Raw genomic sequence first — 21,179 nt, 5'->3', positions numbered from 1 at the left:
TTATTGTCAAGGCCCACAAAGGAGCTCGCTTCCTACCCCCGCCCACGTCTTCCCGCTGAGGGCTGGGCCTTCCTCGGCAGCCACGCCTACGAGCGGGCGGCAGCTACTATTGGCTGCTGCCAAACCACGCGGGCGCCGCTCGCCACTGCGATTGGTGGCTCTGTTGCCATGGCGCCCGGCCTCTCCCGCCTCCAGGTACCGCCCACGGGAGGCTGTGGCGTTGCCATGGCGCCCCGGCCCTTCCCCTCGGCCGCGAGAGGCTGGCGGGAGGCGAGGCGGAGCCGCCCCGATTTCAAACGGCAGCCAAGGCCCTGCGGCGTGTCTGGGCTCCCGGCCACGGGCTCCGGCGGGAACAGGTTCCGACCTGGCCCCTCTGCAGCCCCCTGCTGTAGCCCGCGGGGCGCCCAGGGAGCCGCAAGGACGGGGGAGCGGCCGGCCCCCCCCCGCGAGGCCGCGCCGCCTTCCCCGCCGGGCCCGGCCGCTCTCCGCCGTCAGGCGCCGCGTCCCGCCGGGCTAGGGAACCTCTGCGCCCACCGCGGCCGTCCCGCCCGCCCGCCCTCGCAGCCGCTCCCTCCCGCCCGGCGCTGCCGCCCCGCGGGGGTGCCAGGCCTCATGACTCCATTAGCAAGGCCTGTGGCATTTCCTGTTTGGGCCGGGCCTCCAGCGCCGGCCGCGGCGGCAGGGGACGGGGAAGCCGCTCCCGGGGGGCGCGGGGCCGGGCTGAGACTGCGCTGTCCCCAAAGCTCCAGCCGCCCTGGCGAGCGGGGAAATCCCGAAAGCTTTTAACGCCGCCGTGCCTTCTAGCTTGGTGCTGCCGCACATCTGCAAGTGCTTAAGCCGACCGGGCGTTTCTCGGTCGCCTTCCCGGTCTGGCAGCTACGTGCCGGCTGGCTCCGCGGCGGGCAGCGGGCGGGGCGGGGGGGCGCGCTCGGCCTGGCGGCGGCTGCCGGCAGGGACCCTGGGGGGCACGGCAGCTGCTGCGGCCAGCGCGGGCGGGTGGGGGGCTGCCGGCCCGCGGGGGCGGGGAGAGAGAATGGAGAAAGGGGGGGGCTGGGCAGCGGGGGGGCTGGGGTTGGTAGGAAGGGCTGTGGAACAGCGGAGTTGTGGCTCGGTGCGAGAAAGCAGGAGGACGTAATATTTACATAGCAAAGCAAGATCTGGTTTGGGGACAAGACTGGTTACAAAGTATAGTATTTCCCCTTGGGTTTTTTACAGGTTTTTGCACCACTCAGTGGCATCAATGGTGCAAAAAATATGAGTCAAAACTTTGAAAGAATGGTACCACAAAGAGATGTGTTCTTATGTTCTGTTCAGCTTGACGTTGGCTTCTAGTTTTGCTGCAAAGAATTCAAAGAGGTAATCCCACAACAAATCCTGCAAGAACCTTTGAGCCTCTCTGGACTTCCTTTTTGAGGCAGTGTAGGTGCTCTTCCCTGGAGGATTGCTGCTAGAAGAGTTCGTTGGTATTGCTCTTTCTAGTGACAGCATCATCTATATAGTAAGGGACAGAAGTCCCCTTATTTTCTTTTTTTCTCCTTTTAAAAACAATGAGAGGGTCTTGACATTTTTGTTTATGAGTTTTTTTTCCCGATACATCCTCCAGTGAAATGAGAGGATGTCTGATGTCTTAAAAACTACATCATATACATTTCTGATTAAGCCACTGAAAGAAAAATTGTGAAAGGTTCTCAGCGCTCCATCATCTTTGAAAAGCTGAGAAACTATGTCTCATCGAGGTATGACAAGATTTGATTATTCTCAGGAGAAAGCAACTCTCACATCTCGCGTATGTGAGAAAACTTTAAAAGTCAAAATGGAAAAATCTGGACAGACCTATGCAAAACAATACAGCCCAAAGTATTTATTAGAAAGTAAACAATCTGTGATGGGACTAAAATAGTGTTATAAAGAATTTAACTGAATCGTAATGATGATGTGATAAAGAGAACAGTTGCATTTTAGCTGCGTGCTAAAGTTTTTCATCCTCCTACTGGTTTCAGTAAATGACATTTTAGTGCCAGAGTTCAACAGAATAGGTGAAAGCCTGGTAATTTCCTAAACAGATTTTTATATATTGAGAAAGCTATCTCAGCCCATGAAACTTTCACAGCTAAGATAATCTGCAAGCGAAAGTGGGAATGATGCCAAATTTGGAGTTCTAGAGACAAAGCATAGAGCAGAACTGGAAAGAAAGGTCTGCAAAGCAACCTGATAGGGGTAACTGAAATTAAGACAATAAGTCTATTAAAAAAAGAAAAAAAGAGGGGGGGGGGAATTCCAGGTCAGAAATGGCAGGAGACTTTTGAATTGAAAGGTGATTCAGTATATGTACTCAAAGCTTCCTGACAATTGAGAGGCATGGCACCTAGTGAGAGACTGCAGGACAGCCTGCTTGCTGATGAAATGAATAATACAGGTGACAGGAAAGAAAATGATGCAAACCAGCTCAGCAGACCTCTCCTAGGAAGATGGGTCACCACTGCTATCCAGCAAAATCTTCAGAGCGAGTGGCAGTCCTGAGGGGATTTAAAAGCACTGGCAGCCTTTATGAAAGTGTGATTGCCAAAGAGGGTTGAGTGGGATGATCTTTTTTGGCTGAAAACAGGAGGTACAGGGCTGGTTTAACAGAAGCAGGCATCCTTGACCTCTCTGAGTGGGTCCAAGGTGCAGATCCATCACATCCCACAGCACACAGTGGGGCTTATTTGAGCCGGAGCTCCTGCCTCAGCAGGAGGGCTGAGACAAGGGGAGCTGCTACCCAGAGCCCCTTCTCTTGGCTGGCAGTGGTTAGCTTGTGCTCAACGTGGATGAAGGACAGGCCCAGCTTTAGTCTGCGAGGGCGGCATGTGCACGCTGCCTCCCCTGTGACTGAGCAGCAGCGGCTGTGGGAGCTGTGTTGGCAGCCAACTCCACTCTCCCCATCCCACAGCCTGCCTGCTCTCCCGGGAGCCCTGGCCTGCTTCTTCCTCTGGCGGTGGCTGGTACCGGGTGGTGTGACCTGTGTGCCATGCTCGTTGGAAAGCAGCCACTAACTCCCTCCCTCCCAGCCCCCTTCCTTCCCTTCTGGAGTGAGCCTGTGCTGGGCTGTGCTTGATGCCTCAGGAGCTTTGCTGCTTCTTTTTCAGAGCTGCTCAGCCCCTGCTGAGCTGGCCAGACTTTCACACATCGGTGGTGATGGGAAGGCTGGTTTAGAGTTGGACACTGTTTGTAAAACCACAGAAATTAATAGAAGCTCAATGGCAGGGAGCAGGGCTGAAACTGTGCTTTTAAAAGGAAAAAAAAAAACAAACCTGACGGAATTTGTGATTTATTTGTGCAATTTCAAGCTGCACAAAGGATCTTAGTCCATGAGATTTCCACATAACAAATTATTACAATAATAGTGGGTTTTAATAGTTTTAAAGGGCTAATGCAGATAATCTTTATGTAGGTGAATAAGAGACAGAAATACATGCAGATTTAAGTTTGTCGCTTTCCCCTGGATCCCTGCATGGATGTTATTTCTAGCTTGTGGAAAAGTCTCTCCAAGGGAGTGTTTCTTGGGCTGTGACAGCCACTGTCTCTTACTCAGTGTTTGTATGAGGCTTAGCACAGCGTTTCATAACCAGTGGCTTACAAGCCCTCAGATAGAGGGTAGGAAAATTAGTCAGGAGGTTGCTTAAGCTTTGAAACAAATGGTTGCGGTGAGATAGGACTGAGTCCTGTCTCAATACCAATCGTGTGCTGACAGTGAAGTGTTTTCCACTCTGCACCACTGCATGGCTGCAGTGTTTTCTGTCACTGGTCTGAGGGCCCTGGGTTAACGTAGCTGGGCGCATGGTTCAGAGTACGGCTGTGCAGTCGGGAGGCAGGAAAACGTGTGCTTGCACTGCCGGTGCTTGGAGCCAACCAGACATGACTCAGCCTTGAACTGGAAGCCGCAAGCTGTCGTCAGCGCGGTGCTGTGCTCTGGCTAGTGAGTCTTACTGAGAGACAAGGTGTGTTAGCTCAAGCTCTGTGTTGTACCAGCACGAATGTGTGAGGTTTGGAAGAGTTTTGGCTGTGATCCTGCTGGTTCAGAATGGAGACAGATCTTGCCTGCCTCTGCCTGCTAAAGACAACGTGGACTTGCTCTGAGTCTGTATTGTTTCTCTCATAATTACTGTTTGATTAAAGTGTTTAAGATATGTTTGTCTTTTTAATTTGGCTCCAGAGTAGGGCAGGAGGCCCACTTGTACCATTTTTCTTTAAGCCCAACCTGCCAAATTCTGATTACCTTTGAGATAGGCAGCATTATGAAACAGTTCGGAGTGCTTCTGCAGACAAGCACATTCCTGCAGCAGAGCTAGCCTAAAAAATCCAAGAGCAGATGGGAGAAAGGCTAAGGAGAGTAATTAAATGTGGCTGTTCCCTAAGAAGTAAGCCTGTTGTAGCAGCTCAGCTGGGCCCCGTAAGCCAGGTACAGGATACAACTTTATTGCATGTATTCTGCAGTCACAGGGCACTGAATTTAAGATGAAGTGTTTTTGTGTTGTTACAACGCCTTAATGTGTGGACCACACCGAAGGTGGCTGAGAGTTCTGTTCAGCCTTCAGTGAGGGTGAGCTTCTCCTTCCCTGCTCTGAGCCTGGTGAGGCTGTTGCTCTACCTGTAGGAGGGGGCTGGACAAAGAACAGCAGGCATCTGGTGCCTGTAATTTGGTTTACCAAAGAATTCATAGTAAGTGAGTGAGCATTTGTGGGCTAACTGTAGTTGATGTTGGATGATAATGATGCTGGCATCAAATGCTAGTGGCTTACAAAACAAGAATGGTGTAGTCAGAGCAGTCATCAACTACTCCATGCACCACCTAATACATGTCTGAATATGGCAACAGTTGGCTGGCTGGATTGGCTCAGCCGGGTGTTTGTGCTGGCAAAATACTGAAAAGCAGTAGTAGAGAAGTGACGGGAGGGAGGGTATGTGGCTGTCAGTACAACAGTGGCAAAGCAAATCTGTTCTTCGGCAGAAATATGTCTGCCTCAGGCCTTAGGTTTTACGGCTGTGGGTAACTGATCTATCTACTAGGAGGCCAGGGGTGTTAGGGATGACATGAGCTAAGAAATGAGTTCTTTTTAAGAACTTGTACAGACTAAGAAACTGTGAGCTAAAACCGTGTTTATCCTAGTTAGCTAGTAACTTTATGGAACTGATAATAAATTGCTAAGAAGAGGTATTGATATGTTTTGACTGCAGGAAATACAGTGGGAACAGGACACAGGAAAGCTACTAGGCTTGTTCCAGCCCTCAAAGTTTTAGCCTGCCTGGCTAAAGTGGTCATGTTGGGGTTAAGTATGCTTCACAGGCAGCTGTAGAAGTTACTGACCAGTGGTTTCCTCATAGGGTAGAAAGGACCTGAAAGAAAGAGTGCCCTCATACTACATTATTTGTTTATGCTCCTCAGACACCAGGATGTGACAAAATAAAAATAAAGGAGTGTTTGCAGCAAAATTTACTGTTGCCAGCCAATTCAGAGGAAGTGTTCTCCATGGCAGGTGATATGCAAAACTACAAACACCAAAGGGGCTACAAAGCACGCTGGAGAAATTCCAGCCACGAAGCCGCGAGTACTGGAGTACTGCGTATGTGCACTGGCAGGCAGGGGCCAGCAGCAAGTATATGTGGCTTTGTGTTGATAGTGGATATCTGTGGTAGGAGCAAAGCCCGGATGATACCAAGTTAAGACTATCAAAGTAGTGCCTAGTGAGATACTAAAACTACAATAGAAACCTCTAGTGGCAAAACACTGTGCTCTCACTGTACTGAACAGCAGAAGTCTCTAGATCATGCGGAGGCAGTCAAAGATGGATTTTAAAGTGCTGAATGTTGTTTGGGGTTTTAAGGTTTCTAAGCCCTCTTCTGGATCAACATGGTAGTTTTGTTTTATGTTTGTGAGGGACAAAATTGTTTTGTTGTTGCAAAAGTATTGCTTTATAAAGGTTTTCTAATAACTAGAGGAACACACCTACTTCCTTCATAACAGGGATTTTCTTTTAAACATACATTTTGGACACTTGAATGCCATGTTGTCTGGTGCTGCTTAAAATATGTGTTCCATATCTAAGCATAAATACCATAGGGTATGACAGTTGCTATAGCAACTAAGTATCTACTATTAAATAGCACCCACAAGCTCAAAAAACGTGTGCAGCCTGTCACTACACAAGGTATTCCTTTCTTTGCAGCAAGCTAAGCACCATATTTTCATCTCAGGAGTTAGTCTGTTTCTGATGAATGTGTTTGTGCTGTGCATGTGAAGATCCTTTTTTCCCCCCACCAGCTCTACCTTCCTTTGAAAACTGCAGACACTGTAAGAACAAAATAGCCTGAAGCAGTTGCAAGCTGAAGAAGTTAATGAATAATTCCTTTTTTATATATCCTTGAATATACATTAGAATGTGGCTTTCAGATCTTTTAGGCCAGATTTGAGGCTCTACACCTTTGCGGTTCTGCATCTTTTGATATTACAGTGTTTTGCTTTTGAAACCAGCCTTTTGGAAGGCACTGTGCTGTTTCTAGAAGCTGTGTCCCTGAAAATTGCACCACCAGTGGGAAACTAATTTCTGCAGTAGTGGCAAACAGGAGAGTTATAATTCAAAAGCACGGTTAATGCTAACAAAACTTGAAAATATGTAGGTCATTTGTTTACTTTCAAGCTTGTCTTGAAGTTCTTAAGCATTTGGACCACAAAAACTAGGGGGGGAAAGTAGAAAAATAAGAACATTGAGTTTCTTATGCAGTAGCTTAATTCTGGTGGTTGAGATGTCAGTAACAAGCTGTTGATGGCATTAGTTGTTTTACATTTTCCAAAACAGAAATGTGATTTTCCTTAGACCCATCATAAGTAATGAGGAGAATAAAATTAATTATCAATAAGAGCATCAATAAAAGAAATATGCTGGTTATAGAAGTTAACGCTTTATCTGCAAGTTAAAATGACCCTCTGTGCTCCTTGGAAGCACAGACGAAGGTGCTGATGGCTTGTTGGAGTGTTTAGATTGTTTCCAAATTTTGTTTTAGAGTCTGGTGAATTGATAGGTTAAACTGGAAAACCTACTGTATCCACACATTACTGCTGATTTTGATTTGATGCTGACCTATCTGAATTACAGTCTATAAGAAAAAAAATATATCATAAATTATAGTAGTAACATAGCAATTATAGCTTAATGAGGGTATCCAGAAATGAACATAAGAAGTAGGTAAACTAAGGTGTGAAAAGGCATGTTAAAAATGTGATTTTTTTTTTGCCCTACTTTGTTCTAAGAGAATGATTGCTAATGAGACTCTGCCTTATCTGGTTAAAGGGTTAACCTGGTTAGAAGCATGAGGATGAACACAGATAACAGGCTGTCTGCTGGTCTTGTTCTCTGCTCCAGTCCTGCACCTTGATGGGAATGACAGCTTTGACTTTTGTAGCAATAAAGGAGTGTTAACTCACGTCTCCTGCTGTTCTGTCAGTAGCCAGTGGTTTCCCTGCAATGATTTCAACATGTCTAATGTTAACGGAATAATAAATCTTTAATTTTCCTTATATAAGCTGAGTAACAAACAGCACCAAATGCCAACAGAATGGGATAAAGTCACTGGAGCTGCAGTGAGCAGTGGTGCAGAATGATGTGGGGAGTGGTTTGTTGAGACAGGGAGGCAAAGTGGGGCTCCTGAAAGAGTTTTTAGATTTTGATGTGTGTTTAGATACTGCGAGGGCTGGCTGAGCTGAATGCCTTAGATGGTGTGTTTGCCTCCTGCCACTTACATTCTCTCCAGGGAATCGTGGACAGATCCTGGCAAGTTCCATAATCCTCCATATTTTAGTGTGTGATGCAAGGGAATTGTCTCTCTCTTTTTCTCCCCATGATTTTTCTTGATTGTTTTCAGTTTTGTTTTGTTTTGGGTTTGTTTTTGTTTTCTTCTTGTTTTTCTGCCTGTTTGTAGCCACCATTTGAAAAAGGTTGCATGTTTCTGGCGTAGTTGGATAAACCTTATAAGCCGATCTCGTGTCTGCCCCAACAGCTACCTGTTTGGTAAGCACGAGCATCCCTACACACACCCTGTCATCTGTACGGGCTGTTTTACCTGGCAGCACGAATTCTTACAAATTGATGATTACTGTCTGCAAACTTAACAGGTGTAAGAGAGACAAATGTATTTTTTTTCCACTGTGAAGTCCACCCTAGCCAGCAGGAGAAATAGGCTAGAGTCTGGTGCCCTCTTGTGACTGCCTTAAACTCGTGAAAAAACATCATCCTCTGATTTAAAAGCCATCAGGGCTTGAACAAAAGCTGGAAGTATAAAAAGGGGAATTAACCTCTTAGTGGCATTTCTGAAATGAAGCTTCTGCTCGTCATTCAGAATAGAGGCAGTAGACTCACAACTCATAGTTGACTGATGTGTTCAATATTTCAAATGTTTGCTGCTTTCATAAAAGCTTTTCTTCATGCTAGTCAATCAGGCATGATACTGAAGCATAGACAAGCCAGGATTATACATTATTGCTTTACATCATGGAAGAATATGTCCAAGCTACATTTCTACATAAATGAAAAAAAGGTATTTTTCCCCAAATTCTGAATGTTTGAAGTCATTGTGATCTGAAACGATGGGCCAGCAAAAAAACTTCAGATTCACATTTTAACTTTCCACAGCCTTCAGGGAAGAAGGCTGGTTTCACAGCTTTGGTTTAACTTTATGTTGATTTATTTGTAATGGTTTTCAGTATCTCCAGAGAAAAGAAGATTTTTTTCCAGGGATTTTTCCTTATGCAGTGTTATTTCTCATCTTGGAATTTGATTAAGAAATGGTTCTAGTATCTGAAACCGAATGCTAAGAAAACAAAAAGACAAATATTTAGTATAATTTCCAGCTTCTTCCCTCTCATGAGAGGGGAACATTTCTGGTCAGAAAAGGGAGTGACTCATCCTTGAATAAGGCAAGCAGGGTCCACTCAGCTTCTTATTAGGGAAAGCCCCTTGCTGAGTTACAAAATCACACACGCCTTCGAATTCTGCTTTTGTGGATACTGAAGTTGCCCGCTGACTTTTTGTTTCCCATCAAATCTTTTCTGTTATGACGTTACAGTCTGTCTATATCTGCTTCACACCCCTCTGTATGAAGAAAGGTCCCCATTCACCCCTTTTTTTTTTTGTTTGTGATAGAAACTTATGATTTGTACTTGGTCTGGCTGGAATCTCCTGCCTTTTGTTGATGGGCCATTCCCACAGTAACAATCAAGAAGGCATGCTCCTGAGTTCCCTTGTTATTTAACGTACATTTTTTCTTCCCTTCTGCATATTGCTGCCTCCAGCCCTGAATTTAGTTTGAGGCTTGTGCATTTTTTATTTTTGGGACACAGCTATTACTGGAAGTGGTGCAGTTCAGTGCACCATTCCATTGAGAGCTGTGGACTGTCCATTTTTATAAACCTTATCTTAGGAAAGATTTAGACAAAAGAATTAGACAGGAGCCATACCTACAGCTAAATGGAAAACACAAGGTTTATTTTAATACCTTATCAAATGCCCATTATCGAACATAATGTAAAGTCACCTATAAATGTAAAACATACAATAATAAAAATTACCCGTAGTGGGTAGTGTGAGCCTAGTCTTCTTGACTATATTTAAGAAAGGTAACACCTCCCACCCCCACCCCCCAAATTAATCAGATAGGTAAGCAATAGTGCTGTTGCCTCAAACATATTAGGCTCACACTGTCAGAGACCCATTCCAGAAAGCTGGTGCTAAGAAAGTGATTCCCAACTCACGAATATAGTAGCAGGGAGGGAAGAGCTTGAGAGGCAGTCCACATGGATAGATCTCAAAGCATTAAGGATTTTAGAGATTTTTTTTGGTGGCCTACTGTGTAAGGAAGTTGCAACAACAAATGCTATTAGCATTGCTGATTGTTTTGAGTCTTGTGAGCCTTTTGAGTGCTTGGGTCTGCGTATTTCCAATCTGGAAGTCAACTCTGTGGATCGGTATTACTCCTACCTTTTGGAAGTAGCAAAACACCTCTGAGCACCAAAATATCCCAGTGAGGAAAAATCCAAGTGAAGTTAAAATGAAAGTCTGCCTATTTTTTTTTTCTGATGCCCCAGCATAATTAGAAGCAAATAAAGTGCTTTGAATCTGACCCTAAAAGTGCTGACTCATTAGAATTTGTGCTTCTATTTGCCTCCATGCCATTCACTACTCCATTGGAGTACGTTCTGAACATGCATACGACACACCTGCTTACTCTTTCTAGTATCTCTTGCAAGGGCTTGTATTTTAAACGAAGAAGGCAGGCAATGCTCAAGGGAAGTGTCCCATTTTACAGATGGGGAACTATGATACAGGCTGATGCGTTTCTGAAGTAGCTTTCTGAACACTTGAGTATTTGCATACTTGTTCAGAACATCTGCAACTTTAGGCTTACATGGCTTTCCAGGACTTTGTATATCGTACAACACCCTTTTCCCACAGTAACTCTCTTCTCTTTGATTCTTTACCACCCTCAAGAAAATATTTCAAGACAGACCTTTGAACATACAGGGATGTTCTGTGATCGTGGGCTGCAGTGTATGGGTCCTGTCGCAGACTGAGGCTGCCAAACAGGATGGATCATTTCATGGCATGTTTCTATGATTCTATGGTGTACTGAGAAAGGCTTATTTTGAGGTTGCTTGCATAGATGATATACGTTCGTGTGGTGTTCTGTGAAATTCTTATCACATAGCTTATCATGTCTCCTCAGCAGATTTTCTATTTGTCTCCAAGGCCGGTTTTTGCTTTGTTATCTCTAAGCATTTTTTGAAGGATGGAGTAAGAAAGTAAAACCCTAGAAGTTATCAGTGATCTGAATTACAGTGATGAGACATAATGAGTTGAGAATCCTACTCTTTCTTACCAATAGCTCATGATAACAGCAACTAACATCTATTACCAGGATATCAGTATTAGTCTAATTTTGGACGATAGATTTGGCTTTTTATGGTTCACATTCCTGTCACTTGAAGATTGCATCATGAGGCCATGCTGCGTCCCTGATGCAAGTAGAGTATGAGAAGCATCCTCTCCTGTGCAAGGGTTAATTGTGCAGGGGAAGGAGGGAGTGCAGTGGGATGCAAACCACCCCAAGAGGTACTGAAAGAGATGGAGAAGGCTGGTAGGTATCACATCCTCTAGACACTAGTTGCAGAAGACATGCTTGGGAGATCCAGCTTTGGGGATGCTGCTACCTGTATGCTTCCCTGCACACCAAAGAGGTTAAAAAAAGGATTGCATCTTGCTGATGCAACCCCCCACCCCACCCCTGCCCTTGTTTGCTACCATTAGTTTGAAAATAAGACAGGTATAAGACCTGTGAGGCAGCTCTGGTGTCGTTTCACTATGTAGATGCTTCCTAAAAGACCTATCCCGCAACGTGACCTGTCGTATGACAATATGCTTGTGAAGAAAAGCTATTACATTGTGGACATTTTTGAAAGCCTGGTTCTGAGTTAGGTTTCATCACTCACTACAACAGAAATTTGACATTGGGTTGTACATGGTAGCAGGGACTAAATCAGACCAGCTGCAGGGTCACCAACTGCAGATGAAACTTTGTCATGCATAGAAAGTCAGTTCATTCGTATCTGGTTTTGCCTGTTTTGTATAACTATTCTCTTGAAGCAAAATTTAATACTGAACATGAAAGCATTTCTTAAACAGCAGTAGAGTTTTATAAGTGAGTTACCCCAAATGATTACTTGAAAAGTGCAGTCTTTAGAAATAACTTAAAATTGATGAATAAAAAAACAAATCAGATATGTTGTCTGCAAAAACTAGTTTGGCCAGCTCTAGTTCATCGCCAGAAATTATTCACTTCATGCTTTACAATCATATTTAAAATAATCAGCAATCCACTTATCTCCCGGGTACATTATGAATGTCTGAGACACATGTAAAAATAAAATCATGTTTTATTTATTCAGTAGCCCACTCTTCTTTAAATCAAATTATGGAAGTTAGACCTGAGTAAATGCTGAATGTAAAAGAGAGTGAAATTTTCGAATCTCACCCACTTACACTGGTGAGCAAATTACCTGCTCTGAGCCTTATGTCTGGAGACCTGGCCATCTAAAGAGCAAACTGGGAAGCATGGCCTAGGTTTGGTTCTTTCCTGGTCATCTTATAGCTTAAGCTCAGTTGAGGAGGTAGGGGGACAGATCCATATTGCTGGGTTGAGAACAGCAGATCTTACGTAGCAGGTGAATCTTTTTTCACAGCATGAAGCAGTCCCTGAGGGCTCGCTGGTAGTGTCCCTGCAGCTGGAAAGGATGGAAAGGCCCACACAACCAACCCACCTTTCAGATCTGCTCTGACCTGAGTAATGTCCTTTGCTGTGTCTCTAGCAAGTGTCCCAGTGCTGAGACGCTTCCTTTGCCTGTATGGCACAGTCAAATACCGTGTTGCAAAAGAGATCGGGTGCTTCAGTTTGTCAGATGAGAAACAGCTTATCTGATGCGATATTTTAACAATGTGGAAATAGCATTTCTCAATGTACTCCCTCAGGTGTAAAGCTGCTTTTCTGTTTATCCAAAGAAGTCAGGATGTGCAGTTTTCCCATGTGGATACATTGCTTGGTACCCAGCCCCTAATCCCTTCAGTAATCTGCCACAGAATATTTGAATTTGGAAAGCATGTCTGGAGACCATCTAGGTCATCTTCCAAGTTAGAGCAGGCTGCACAGGGCTTTGTCGCTTCTAAGGCTTTTTTTTCAGAGTCTTTCAGAACAGTGAAGCTCCAAGGATTTTCATTAAGAGAAGATGCATAATGATGTAGTAATTTAGAACAGCATGTAAATTAGGCAAGGCAAAAAATTTACATTGCATCAGACCCTGCTAATCCCTGGCTCCTGCAGCTCTGGCACGGGGCTCCAGTAGTGGTTGCTCTAAAAACACTCACTTTTATCAGAGGAAAAACATCAGGGAGATTTCTGAATTCATTGGGGTGAATATCCAATTTGCATCCATTTCAATCAGTTCAGAAGTCTGTACCTTTGTTTTCTTCTAAATTCACTGCTATTATTAATCAGAATTTACATTTAGACTATGAAAATCCTGAGGTTGGGACAGTTTACATACACGTCTTCAGAGATTAATCACCAGCGCTCTGGCTGACTGGGGCTGTTCTGAGCAACGCCTGCCGCTGAATTTTTAGCAATGGAAAGTTTGATTTTCAGCACAGTTACAGATATTCAGCACTTTGCAGATGCCGGTGGGTATTATGTTGAGCCCTTGGCGAATTATTTTTGAAACTAAAAGCTCATGTTGGCTGACAATGAAAGGAAGCAGAAACAGCTGCTTCAGCTCCTTCACCGCCACCTCTTTAGCAGACCCTGCTGTAAGACCAAAAACTAAACCTGCTGCTACTGCTCTTGTGGCTCTGCCACCTGATATGCTTGATGATGACACAGATAATCCTTTTGACCCAGAGTTTACTGATCTGGAAAAAGAGGCTGATGTATACCCTCCAGACCCTCATGATAAATAGGCAGCTGTAAAAGGGGAAGCAAGGCAAGCAGGGGATAGAGATGTGCTGCGTGCCTTCCCTGTGGTGTATGGGCCAGATCAAGATCCTTGATGGGAAGCTCCCTTGTATGCTCTTATGAAAGATATCAGGAGAACAGTGACGGACCATGGAACTGGGGCTCCTTACAACTCATTTAATAGAGTCTCTCTGTGATACTCATGTGTTTACCCTTAATGATTTTAAAACGTTGTTTTGCTTGATAATGACGGACATGCAATGCACTGTAGAGGAGTCAAAAATGAGGCAGCTTGCAGGTGTCCAAGCTACTGAGAACTCAGTGTTGGGGGCGCGTGCTCCATTGCGAACAGTTAACGTAGATGTATTACTAGGGCAAGCCGATCATAGCACCAACGCTGCGCAAGCTAGGATTTGTCAGGCGGGTTTGCAGCAAGTAAAACAATTGGCACTCCATGCTTTGAAAACTGTTCCTGAAGCAGGTAAACAGAGGCAGCCTTTTGTCAGAATTAAGCAAGAAGCAAATGAACCATTTATGAAATTTTTGGACAGACTTCATGAGGCTTTGGAAAAGCAGATTGATAATGAGAAAGCACTTGAATATATCTTTAAACAACTTGCTATTGAAAATTCCAACCCTGACTGTCAGAAAGTATTATAACCTTTAAAGAATCCTGGGATTGATGGTATGTTGAATGCTTGTATGAATATTGGGTCTAGACAGCATGATTTGTCTCAGATTGCAGAAGCATTTGCAGTGCTGTCAGTTAAGTCACAGCAGTGCTGTGGTCAGTATGGCCGTCTACGAAAGAACTGTCCGAAAGCAAAAGTAAATAATAAAGGGGGTCCACCTGGAAGATGATGTCATAAAGGACGTCATTATGCCAATAATGTCAAACAAAATTTGACCAGGACGGCCAGTCTTTGGCCTTACCAGGAACCCCCAAGCAGAGCGCCATGAGGGGTGGTGCTGTGATGACAAATTACCCCTCCGAATGCCCCACCCCCCCGAGCTGCAGCAGTCTGTGCGCCAGCACAAGTGGCAGCACTGGTAGATGGATGACATCTTAATCGCTGCAGAATCAAAACAGACAGCCCAAGAAGTGAAACTGCAAGTAGTCCAAGCAGTCTCGACAGCAGGGCTCAAAACTGCAGAATTAAAAATACAAGAAATACCACCTTGGTGATATTTAGGATGGAAAATATCAGAACAAAACATCCAACCTCAATGTATCGCCTTGCAATAAGACTTACAAAAACTGTTAGGAACCATAAATTGGGTTCATCCTCTCTCAGGGATATCTACTGAAGAACTCCATCCCCTCTTTAAACTATTGGAAGGACATCCAGACTTGATGTCTCCTCAAACACTTACCCTCTCTGCAAAAACTGTTCTTGATAAAGTGGTTGTAAAATTAGCAGGTCAAGTCACTCATAGGTGAAAAACAGACCACTCTATTAGCCTTTTCATTTTTTATTCAGCTTTTCAGCCCTATGGTCTCTTAGCACAGTGGGTTCCACAAGACATATATCCTTTGATTATTCTGGAATGGATATTTTTACCACATAATTTTGGAAAAACAGTTACCACAGCTTTTGAAATGATAGCTATGGTAATTAAGAAAGGAGGAGAGCATTTATTAACTTTAGATGGTGTTGAACCTAATATCTATTTGCCTCTTGATTCAAAACAGCTCACTTTTTAAAGTCACCATTCTTTTGTTTTTCATTGTGCTCTAGTGGATTTTACAGGACAGGTAAGTATTAATTTCCCAGGACACAAAATTATACAATCCCTGCACTCTCTTCCTCTTTTACCTACTTCACAATTAGCTATCACACCAATAGTTGATGCCCCTACAGTATTCACTGATGGGTCTGGCAAAACAGGCCGAGCAGTGATAATTTGGAGAGATGATGAAGGAAACTGGAAAAGCAACATACATATTGTCACAGGATTGCCTCAGGTAGTAGAACTCTCTGCAGTAGTCTGTGTTTTCAAATTATGGACTACCCCAATAAGTGTTATCACAAATTCTGCCTACGTGGCCGGCCTTGTTTCTAGGCTAGAATGCTCCTTGTTGAAGGAAGTCTCACATGAAGCCTTATTTGCTCTTCTCTGGGAGCTCAAGTGGCTCCTGGATCAATGGGCATATCCATATTTTATGTAACACATACGCTCACATACCTCCCTACCCGGTCCCATAAGTGAGGGGAACGCACAAGCAGACAGGCTGGTAGGTGCCAGGGAGCTCTTACCTGACAGTTTTGCACAGGCTCGTTTATCTCGTGAATTTTATCATCAAAACGCAAAAGCACTGCAACACACGTTTCAACTGACTCAGGACCAAGCGAGGCAAATTACACAATTGTGTCCCAATTGTCCACAAGTTTTGCCTGCACTGTCGATCGGAACTAATCCTCGAGGTCTTCTGTCGCTTGAAATTTGGCAGACAGATGTTACTCATATACCAGAGTTTGGCAAGTACAAATATGTACATGTCTCTATTGACACTTTTTCATCTTGTATTTATGCATCAGTACACTCAGGTGAAAAAGCAAAAGATGTTTGCAGACACTTTACTATGGCCTTTGCCACCCTGGGAGTTCAAAAACTATAACAAAAGGGAATAGCCCTGGCTATAAAGCACCTAAGACACAGGCACTTTTTCAACAATGGGGAATTCAGCATATTACAGCCATTCCACATTCTCCACAGGCCAAGCCGTTATCGAACGCACACGTAGCACTCTTAAAACTACGTTGCAAAAACAAAAAAGGGAGAGTCTAGGGTTAACCCCACAAAAGCATATAGCCAAAGCTTCTTATGCTTTGAATTTTTAAAACCATTGGATGGAGAATGGACCTCCTATACAACACCATTTTGGCTTATACAGTGCTTCAAAATCTAATGAGAAAGCACAACTCATAGTAAAAAATTTACAGAGAAATCAATGGGAAGGTCCTTTTCCGTTAATACCTTGGGGTAGAGGGTATGCTTGTGTTTCCACAGGTTCTGGCCCAAGATGGGTACCAGCTCGATGGATCAAGCCATCGTTATCTCAGTCATTGCCATCATCTGTGCCATGATGTCAGCTGCATCAATATGGATCCCACCTCAACCCAAAACCAACATCTAGGTAACCTTGGTCAATTGCACGGGACAGGACACATTATGTCTATCAACTGCTTCTCCAGAAAATTCTTTTACAACCTGTCTGATTGGACGACCTGTTGATGATTGGCCCATCCCCTCAGATAAACAGATCATAATTCAGGGATTTGGTGATGTGGTTAACAATTGGGATGGTTCGGTTCCATATTTAGCATATGGTGGGATTGAACCACAGGACCTGGATTTATTAGGATCTGTAAAATGGATTATGGTATATACTTCTACTACACCGGCAAAGATGATATAAAAACAATTCAATGGTTAAATGCTACCATACCTGCATATAGAAATGCTAGCGCTTGGTGTAATTATACTTCTCCTAATATATCAATGTCTAGCAAACGTCCACTTAAACTGCCCACAGGATTATTTCTAATTTGTGGAGATCGTGCGTGGCCTGGCATTCCCTCCCATGTGAAAGGAGGACCATGTAGCATTGGAAGGTTAACTTTGTTAACACCCAATACATCCATGATTATAACTCATAAGTTATGCCGCCACAAATGTGCTACACCTGCCTTTAAAACTGATTGTAAAGATAATATGGAATTTTGGAGCCCTGGTGACGTTATAGCAGCATCTATGTTTGCTCCAGGAGTAGGAACAGCACAAGTGTTAACCACCTTGAATAAGCTTGGCTGTTGGCTTGCAAAACAAACTAATGCAATGCTGTTAGCCCTGAGTGGACTATTGCTAGATGTGGATTCAATAAGACATGCTACGCTACAAAATAGAGCTGCAATAGTTAGCGCAAGGTCATGGTTGTCAGAATTTTGATGGACTTTGTTGTATGGATCTCTCTGATCATTTTGAATATATTCACAAAAGTCTTGGAAACTTGCAAGAAGGAGTACAGAAACTACAATGAAGAGATGGTTTTAACATTTTTGGAAATCTTTTTAGTAGATTAGGTTTAACTGCATGGGTAAAAAGCTTATTACAAATAGGTGTAGGATGCTTACTCATTTTTATATGTATTCTGATCTGTATTCCGTGTATGTTAAAATGTGTGCAAACTCTAATAGAGCATTGAAAGAAGCCTTTTTTATATATAAAGAAGGGGGAGATGTGGGTATTTCTTGAGCTAGCTTGACAGTGTCAGTAAGTGAAAACCGACCTTGGGAGAGAGACACAGTTACACTTGTTGGAAGGAAGCCATGGGAGCAAGAAAAGAAACTTTAAGATACGGAGTAGTCTGCAGAGCTTGTGGCCTTGTAGATAAAGGAGTTGCTAAGTTGCTGTGTCTGCAATAGAAAAAAAGAGTTAAGAGTGGAAAATTACTGAGCATAGTTGCAGGCTGATAGGTCAGCATGCTGTAAAGGTATAAAAGGCTTTCTTGATTTTAATATAGTGTCTTCAAAGTGTCTTCGATCCACTCTCGGAGTCCGTGCTTCAGTGCGCCACAAATACCTCAGAGAGTTTGATCTCTAGGATGCGTATGGAAATAGAAAACCACAATTTGTTAACTAGCATCACAACAGAATTTCACATTTTTCCAAGAAACAATCTCCTATTCAGTTCAGTATTAATATGAACTACTTTGGAGGACACAAGCATTTCATAGGTAGCGAGTCATTAAATAATGCAAAAATTAAATATGTCATAGATATAATAACTTGATGAAATGCCATTTTGATACTAGTACTGTGTTGACATTAACATTAGTTAATGTTACTTCAATTCAGAAATGTGAACATTAATAACAATTTAAAAATATCACAGAAATCCAACATTACAGATTAAGGAGCATGATGCTGTGAAGCACTTTACACATTTGTATTCAAATAAACATCCAATTGCTTCATGGTCTTCGTCCATTTTACTTTGATCGCATAAAAAAAAATGAAGAAGCTGTTTGTCTAAATCTTGCCAGATTTCTATCATTCTTATTTTTTAAATTCTGGTTTGAAGGCACAGGAAACTACTATCAATAGTTTATTCAGCAGCGGCAACAAGGAAATCTGCCCCAGCATCGTCTCCTGTGTGCACCACCAGCGTGTCGGAGGGAGTTCCCATCTATGGGGAGAAAGGGCTGTGTTCTCCGTGCCACCAGCCCTTCCTTGCCAGAAAGGCACCTCGCTCTTGTGCAGACTCCTACACAGTAAAAGTTGTATCAATACCACAAGGAAACTGTTAGTTTAGTCAGATCTGAAACACAAGTTCAACAAACATTTGGAGACGGCATGAAAAGATCTCCTGACTCCACCTGGAAATGTGTAAGTTTTCTATATGCTTCAGTGCATTCTAGGTTTAACTGCAAAACAAATAAAATTTACTAGCTGTAAAATGTCAAGCATTAGAATTGTACATTTGAAGAATTTCAGGGCAGTGCAGGATCTTGAGTAATATGGTAGAAATACTGTTGTTCTGTTACCAGGTCACTCTTTTGCCTTCTAATTCTCCCCATAATGTGCAAGGTAGACAAAGCTGCATATTGAAGTATTTGGAACATTTTCAAGGTTCTTGTTGAAAGAGTCACTAATTTTTAATATTTTCCACTGGTTAACCACAAATGTTAACAACAGGGTACGTGTATGAGAATCTGAACACGTACCTCCTCAAGAACAAAAATTTTCAACCATAAGAATGTGCATTGTTCTCTTCAGCAGGGATTTTTTTGGTCCAGCTCAGAAGATAACACTGATTATAAAGCTGATTCTGAATTCATATGAGGAAAAGAGCCAGTCCAAAAAATAAGCTTTTAAGATTTCAATTTGAATCAATATAAATAACTTAGTTTATTCCACATGTCCTTAGCAAAGCAATATTTTCACCAATGATACTGGTGGGCAAACTTTATCGTAGGAGACAAACAGAAATAAGAAGTATCGCTCCCGTAGCATCCTCAGGGAGTTGCTGGCCCATGCACCCACCCCCCCATGGACGTCAGCATGTAAGTACTTGTGTGTTGCAGTCTGCAGCCCACAGGTGATGTTGGGAACTCCTTACTTGTGTCAGCAGCCGATTGCTACCTGCCATCTTCTTGGTCTTTGCCACTATTACAGGTCTTTTGAATGTCAGATGAAGCTGGCCTTTCTTTATTTTCTTCTCTTAACCCTCCTTCTGGTGATTCTTTTGACATTCTACATTTTATACTGTCACTCTTGTAATTAATGGATGAATTCAGCCTGGATGAGTTCAGTCTCCATCTTCTCAGACTCCTATAAAAATCTTTTCTGACATTTTCACTAACCAGCACATAGATGATTGGATCGGCAATGCTGTTTGCAGTGGCTAAACACAGAAACACTGTAAAAATTGAATATACATCTTTTTCAAATAGACATGAGCAATTTTGATGAAACATAAAGTATATGGATCTTATTAAGAGTACCACATGGTAGGGAGCAAAACAGATCAGGAAAATGACAATAATGGCGATAGCCAGGTACTTCACTTTGGCTTTTTGGCGACAAGTCAAGCTGCTGCTCGTTTTTGTACTTTGGAAAATTTTGTAGTTTGTGAAAATGAGGATTGTGAAAGGTATGGCAAATCCAAATAGGAATCTAGCAAAGCTGAAAGAAGCCAATTTTATGTCAAGGGGCAAAGTCTCAAAGCAGGTTTTCTTATTACTGTATTGTGAGTAATCTTCCATGTAAAATACTGGAGTGTGGATTATTGCAACCACAGCGAAGAGAATACACACTATTATGGTTGCCTTCTTCTGTCCTCTTGTCCCCCTTGATTCCAGAGCATACACCAGTGCCACGTAACGATCCACAGAAATGCAGCACAAAAGCAGAATGCTGATGTATATGTTGCAGAAGAAGATGAATCCTGTTATTCTGCAAGCCTTTACACCCATATTCCACTGGTGCTCATCTTGCACGTAGATAATCCAGAGAGGCAAGGTACTTAAATACATCAGCTCACACAATGATAAACTGAAAATGTAGATGGCAATTACTTTATTCCTTTGGATTTGTACAAATGTAAGCAGGGAAGTTAAGCAATTTGCTGGAAGGCCTATGGCAAAAACGATGCTGTAAACTGCAACCAGAAGTGTCTTGCTGTCTTTGTAGGGAATTCCTTCGCAAGCAGAGTTATTATTTGCGTCTGTACAATTTTCCATTATTCTTTTTCCAGCTGGTGTTCCCTGAGAATCAGAAGACAAGGTGGAAAGTTAGCATTTATATCACTTAAAAATGTGTCAGTAAAGGTTATGGTACCACAGGTGCCAACAGCATGTGTTGGCGGAATAAAGGGGATACTTGTCTTGGGGAAGCAGCTAAGACAGGCAAATTTCCCAAGACCTGCTGGTCTCCTGTAGTGTCCCCTGGGAGTCAGGTTGGATTTACTTCCAGTAAAAAGTGCCTTTCTTCATAAGGAATTTCTTGACTACAGCATGCCTATTCGCTAAAACAGGGTATTGGGGACTGTGTCTAAAGCAGGCTGCCTCCTAAATAAGAGTGAGACGCTGATCAATTACTAAAGTCACTTCCACAAGGAAATTGAAGGCATTAGTTTTCAATTAATTT

At 43.1% G+C, this 21,179-nt stretch overlaps 1 protein-coding gene across 7 annotated transcripts in view; it reads right to left on the bottom strand.

Moving 5' to 3' along the window:
* Positions 1 to 14,984: 14,984 nt before the first annotated feature.
* GPR132 (G protein-coupled receptor 132) overlaps positions 14,985 to 21,179 on the bottom strand; it is an 87,874-nt gene continuing 81,679 nt past the window's right edge. For all 7 annotated transcript variants that reach the window (XM_027780959.2, XM_027780960.2, XM_055803209.1 and 4 more), the window contains one exon: positions 14,985 to 20,797. In XM_027780959.2, the coding sequence (XP_027636760.2) occupies positions 19,670 to 20,773 (1,104 nt within the window). In that variant the 5' untranslated portion in view covers positions 20,774 to 20,797 and the 3' untranslated portion in view covers positions 14,985 to 19,669. The remainder of the gene's footprint in view (positions 20,798 to 21,179) is intronic.

Source organism: Falco peregrinus, chromosome 1 (assembly GCF_023634155.1).
Source record: "Falco peregrinus isolate bFalPer1 chromosome 1, bFalPer1.pri, whole genome shotgun sequence".
NCBI classification, from domain to species: Eukaryota; Metazoa; Chordata; class Aves; order Falconiformes; family Falconidae; genus Falco; species Falco peregrinus.
The sequence above is the reverse complement of the archived record's forward strand: the minus strand, read 5'-3'. Positions and strand labels throughout refer to the sequence as shown.